Here is a 5,727-nt window from a genome sequence, read left to right as displayed (position 1 = left end):
GGGCATGGGAAGGATCACGGACACGGAAGTAACCGGGAGCGGACGCAGGAGCCAGGACAGGAGAGCTAGCCTGTGAGCCAGGAGCCCACATTTCCAGGAATGAGGGGACACCCGCAGAGGGCGGGGACAGCAGGTGTCCTGATCCCTTGATCGAGAAGGGTCTAAGTGGGGAGAGCATCTCCAGGAGTGAGGCAGATGCCCACCAGGGGGCGCCGGGCCCTCGAGGGACCCGAGCCGCAGGGCGGGAGCCCGGGACATTCTGCATTCCCAGCAATTTCCCCTCACGGGCCCGCTGCTTGTCTGAGGCTCCCTGGGGCTCTGCTGAGTGGAGGGCCCACAGGTCCCACCGGGACGAGCCACGAGGACATGCGGTGGCCAGCCCCGTGTCAGACCCAGGGGACAGGACGGCAGCAGGAGTGACCTGCAGCAGCTGCTTAAGCTTGCTTCTTGCCCTTACACAATTACGTAAACCAGATATCAGTAACAACGGTCAGCTTCGTGCTGTGAGCTTCTAAGGGCCAGGACGGGGCTGTGCACCGGGATGCTGGTGGGTCCTGGGAAAGGTCAATTTGGGCAGGGAGAGAAACCCCCAGCGCTCACCACCAGCGCTGGCACCCAGGGACTGAGGTGGGCTGCACACAGATTGGGGGGGGGGGGGTCCCAGAAGCCTGGGCAGGGCTCCTAAGGGGCATGTGCCCGGGGGTGGGGGGCAGCCACAGCTCTGCACTCCCCACCCAGTACCCTCACGTAAGCTGGACCACCTCCAGGGGTGAGACAGGAGCTGCCCCAGGTCCCTGGGTCCCTCCTAGTGATGTACCAAGTGTCTGTGTCCTGCCCTGGGCTCAGAAAGGGCTTGGCAAGGCCGGGGCTGGGGGTGGGCGGAAGGGCCTGAGGCAGCGGCAAGACTGGCAGGTCTGACAAAGAACGGGGCTGGCTCTGGTCATTCCCCTCTGCCCCCCACCCGCCCCCCACCCACCCCAGGCCCAGAGAGGGCGGGACTGGCCGAAGCTGCCAGCAAGGAAGGGAGCCTCAGGGTGAGCCCCGGTGGCCTGCAGGCGCGTGGGGAAGGGCGTGGGGAGGGCCGCGGAGACCCAGCCCCCTGCCATCCTCCCTCCCAGGTTCCAGGCATCCTGGTCAGTCCTGCCTCCGCACCTCTGCCCAGGCTGTGCGAGACCCAGACCGCCTGCTCTCCCCACCGCACCTCTGCAAGGCCTTCCGTCTCCAGCACCTGACCACAGCTCTCACGCGTCTCTTTGGGAAGTTGGCCGTGATGGCCCCAGGTGAAGGGAAGTTTGTTTAAACTGAGCAGGGAGGGGCCCCACCCGCACCCCCTCTCGGCTCCTCCCAGACCCGGCTCAGGGCTTGCCGCCGCCTGGCAGCGCGGAAGCGCGGAAGCCGGAGGGGGTGGGGGTGGGGAGTACGGGGGTGGCAGTTTTACTTCGGATTCTGAAAGCCCACAAATGACGGGCACTTCAGGAGGTGCGGGGGCGGGGGGGGTAACTAGCCTGGCCAGGCAGGCCACCCAGGTTATCTCCTCCGCTCCCTGACTCCTTCCTTGGGGGAAGGCCCCTTCCCCACACCCAGGAGGGCTGCACGTGGAAGAAATCAGGCTGCCGGTTCCTGTAAGGCCCCCTCCCAGACCCGCTTCCCCTTCTGGGGAGCAAGAACTTCCTCCTCCCTCAGCTTCTCCCCGAGAAGAGGGAAGGCCCGGGCCGTGCCCTCTGCGCCACCTCCCAGACCCAGAGCACGGGGGCTCCCCGGTCTCAGATGAAGGCCAAGGCTCAGGGAGGGCCTGGACCAGCTCTGTGGCAGGCTCCGCCTGCCCCCACAGCGGCTGCACAGACACACCCATGCCCTGGGGCCCCGCCAGCTCAGGGGAGGCTGATCCCCAATGCCAGGGCAAGGTGGGGTCAGGCCCCGGCCAGGCGCCTCCGGGCCAGAGTAGCCACCAGCAAGGGGGTCGTGAGAAACGGGGACCTCCCCGGCCACCCCCTCCATTTGGGGGTGCTGTGTATGTGGGCATGTGTCCAGTGGGGACAGGACTGGCATCCGCCCCCGGCAGGTCAGCGGTGGGGAAAAGAAGCACTTTGCAAACGCCTTTTATTCTGCTGTGTTGAGAAGGCGAAGCTTGGAGCAGAGTGGGGAGCATGGAGGTCTGGGAACTGGAGTCGAGGGGCGGAGGCAGCTGGGGCTCAGCAAGAGGAAGAGGGCGTGAGGGCGTCCCCAGGCTGCTGGGGACTGGGGAGGGAAGCCGCAGCTGAGGCTGGACCAGCCCCTGCCTACTCCTGCCACCCTCCACTGGATTTGAGGAAGAAAGGGCAGTGGTCATCGGGGAGCTGGTTGTTGTAGGAAACAAGGCCCGGGGACATCCTGGCCCAGCCTCCTGCGGCCTGTCCGGGTGGCATGGGGGGGCCCAGCTCCCAGATCATCGAGTGTGGGGTGCCCGGCACAAGGGGAGGCCGGGATCCAAGGCCCACCAGGCCTCTGAGTTTGAGGTCTCTACCACCCTGCCGGCCCAGTGCAGTTACCTAACCTTGGCTGTCACTGGCTCTGAGCCTTAATTCGCCCATCTGCAAAATGGGACAAGGACGTGGTCTCTGGGTTTGTGATGGGGATGAAGCCAGATAGGGAGGTCCGAGCTGGGCCACAACAAGCCCCCAGCCCTCCTGCAGGGAGGGCTGGGCTCCCTGCAGCCCCTAGAGCCAGGCCAACACAGGCTGCAGCTGCAAAGCCTTAGGGCTGCTCCTCTGGATGAGACCTGTGGATCCAGCCGCCCCCACATGAGTACCTGAGCCCCCAGTCCCCTGGAACCACCTCAGACAGACCTGCACCTCAGGCCCAACTTCCAGCAAAACCAGGACCCCTGGGGTTGCCCCAAAGAGCACTTTTATTCACAGCAAAGGACGTCACCATAGCAACCACCCTTCAATTCCCTGAGAACTTTCCCATTATCTGTCGCTTTCCTACCTATGTCTTTGCAGAAGGAAAAACAGAAGACAAAACACATCCCACGGGCCAGGTGCACCAAGCTGGGCCTGCGGGAGACAGGTACTATGCACGAGGTGGGGGAGGAGAGTCCAGAGCCCGGGACATATAAATACGTGCAGTGTTAGACATTTCCATCGGCTTTAACGACAAAGATATCTCACGTTTGGCTTCTGCATTTTCTGATCCACAGAAAAGATAAAATAACACCTGCCCCCCCCAAGAAAAAACGACAAAACACCCTACTTTTTACCCACCCCCTTATGAGAAACCAGCACAGTAAAAAAATACTGTCACAATATTTACAGACACACCCACTATGGGCGACTTTCTCTCTGCTTCAAAGAGGAGATAAAATGCTCAGCTCTGTCTCCCCATCGCGGGAAGAGACAAAGAGAAGACACCAGAGAGGGCTGGAGAGACTCCCCACCCAGGACGGCCGGGAGGGGAGCCACTGTTCCCCTAGCCACACGGCCCCTAGGAGCTTAACAGGAGGGGCTGGACCCAGGTGCTGTTTCTCTGCTTCCCCGTGCCTGGGCCAGAGCTCAGTGGGAGAAGGGGGCTCGGGACGCCCCCTACAGAACCCGGCTTCCCTGCACTGAGCCACACTCAATTGTCCCGGGGGCTCCGAGGAGGGGCCAGGATCTCAGGGCGCAGGTGCCCCAGCACAGAGCCTGCAGGTCCACGCAGAGCAGCCCCCGATCCCCATGTTGCCCTAAGACTCCGAGATGGTAAGAAAACTGCCCTCAGAGCGACCTCCGATGCAGGCACGTGCTTCCGGGATGGGGCTCTGGAGCCCGCTGACCCGAGGCACGTGGGAACGCAGACAAGTGGCCCTTTTGCCCGCTCCCTGGCAGAACAGGACCGCCCAGCAGTCTGCTCCACGGACCGGCGCACGGCACACACACAGACGTAGGCACAGCCCCGGGGAGCCTCGAACGCCAAGGCCAGGGCGGCACAACACGGGTCCCCGGGCCCTTTGGATACCAGGGGCGCCCGAGGACGGGGTCTCAGCCGTGGCGGCTAGAAGATGCTGGTGTGAGGACACCAGGGCGTGTCTGGGTACAGGTGGCAGTGGATGGAGCGGAACCTGTGGGGACAGAGCAGGGGGCCGGTCCGTGCGGGGAGGGCGGGCCGAGCACCCATCGTCCGACCCGCCGCACCAGGAGGGGCCCCGCGGCATGAGCAGGGCGTCGAGGCGCCCTCTTGGTAGTCAAGCCGCTCAACCACACCCGCTCTGGCAGACGCCCTAGGGGACCCTACATAGGTCACCACCTCTCTCTCTGGGCCTCAGTTTCCTCACCTGGACGGGTCGGCCTCCACGGAGAAGGGCCCCTTCACGTGGATGGCGTTCCGCTTATTTTCAAACATGCCGTAGCTGAGGGTCACCTGTGCGGGGAGGGGCAGAGTGAAGCTGGGAGCTGCCCCCGCGCCCCCGGCTTTGTCCACAGCCGGCCGTTGCGGTTCGGGGCGCCAGGACAGCCTCGCCTTCTGGCCTCCCCCGGACCAAGAAGGAAGGTCTGTGAGTCACGCTGCACCCACCCCACCTGCTCTGCACGAGCCGGGAGTGAGGTCCAGGGCGGGGACTTCGGCGAGGGCCAGCAGAGTCGTCTGCTGGTGCAGGAAAAGCCCCAGACGGCACAGAGTGGGAGTGTCGCACGGGATGTGAGCAGGGTCCCGCCGGTGGGGGGTTTGGGTATCCCAGCGGCGGCCCTTCCCGACTTCCGACTCCACCCAGCGCTCCCTCCTCCCCCCACTTCCTTCCCCTGCCCGCTTGCCCCTTCGCTCGTGGCTGGGCGGCGGGTGGCGCACCTGCTCGTGGAGCTCCGAGGCCGGCACCTGCTGCAGGTTCTCCAGGTGGGAGTGGAAGAGCCCGCTGCGGATGAGGGGCACCCCCAGGAGGGCCTCCACGATGTAGCCAATGGTGCAGTCGTCCGGCAAGCGGATGCGCTCGGCCGTGTTCATGAAGTGGCCCCTGCTGCAGACAGGGAGGAGAGGACGAGAGGGGATGAGCTGAGGCGAGGCAGGAGCCAGCCGCCCACTGGGAGCCCGGCAGGATCCTGCCAGGCAGCACCAGCACAGAAGGAAGAAGCCAGCTCCAAGGGAAGGGGGACACGCCCCGGTGGAGCAGGGTACAGACCCCGTCTGCGTTCCTCACAGGCTCGCGTGCCAGCCCGGCACCCTCCTCTGCGCCAGCCTGACAATTCTGAGTCCGGGGGCGACTGGGTACAGAAAGGAGTCCCGCCCGACGGTGCCTGGGGCCGGTGCTCACACCAGCCCTCGTGCCTGGCAGGCGGGAGGGGACCAGTGGTGGGGAACGTGACGTGGCCTGCCTGCACACGTGAGGTTGGGGCACCCGCAGCTGGGAAAGTGAACCAAACCAAACCAAACCAAACCAAGCCGGGGGTGGGGGGGGGGGGAGTCTTTGGGACCGAGGGCGGCCTCACCTGTGTCCCAGGGCACCCACCTGGCCCACGGGCTCATCTTCAGGGCCAGCCCCCGGCTGATGCAGAAGCCAGCCCCACCGGTGGCAAACCAGAAGTGGACGGGACGCTGCAGGAGGGAATGCAGGGGACCGTGAGACCCTCATCCCAGGCCACAGGGACACCTCTGGCCTCCTCCCCACTCCGCTCAGCCGTGCGTGGGGGGCAGGGGGCGGGGAACGCTCACCATCGTGTTCTCGCTGACCCTCTCGGTGGCCTGGATGGGCCTGTCCAGACTGGGCTTGCCAATGTAAACGTC

General features: G+C 65.0%; 1 protein-coding gene across 1 annotated transcript; it reads right to left on the bottom strand.

The window, feature by feature from the left end:
- Window positions 1-2,083: 2,083 nt before the first annotated feature.
- Window positions 2,084-5,724, bottom strand: LFNG (LFNG O-fucosylpeptide 3-beta-N-acetylglucosaminyltransferase; the record flags this gene model as incomplete). Its single annotated transcript, XM_040455632.1, has 5 exons — window positions 2,084-4,075; window positions 4,289-4,374; window positions 4,798-4,963; window positions 5,453-5,538; window positions 5,656-5,724. Coding segments are annotated over 5 exons (474 nt in total), but the record flags the coding sequence as incomplete, so codon positions are not given.
- Between the last annotated feature and the right edge of the window lie 3 nt (window positions 5,725-5,727).

This window comes from Herpailurus yagouaroundi, unplaced genomic scaffold, assembly GCF_014898765.1.
Source record: "Herpailurus yagouaroundi ecotype Mexico unplaced genomic scaffold, PumYag 216, whole genome shotgun sequence".
Lineage (NCBI taxonomy): Eukaryota > Metazoa > Chordata > Mammalia > Carnivora > Felidae > Herpailurus > Herpailurus yagouaroundi.
Note: the sequence above shows the minus strand (reverse complement) of the source record. Positions and strands in the feature narration are given on the sequence as shown.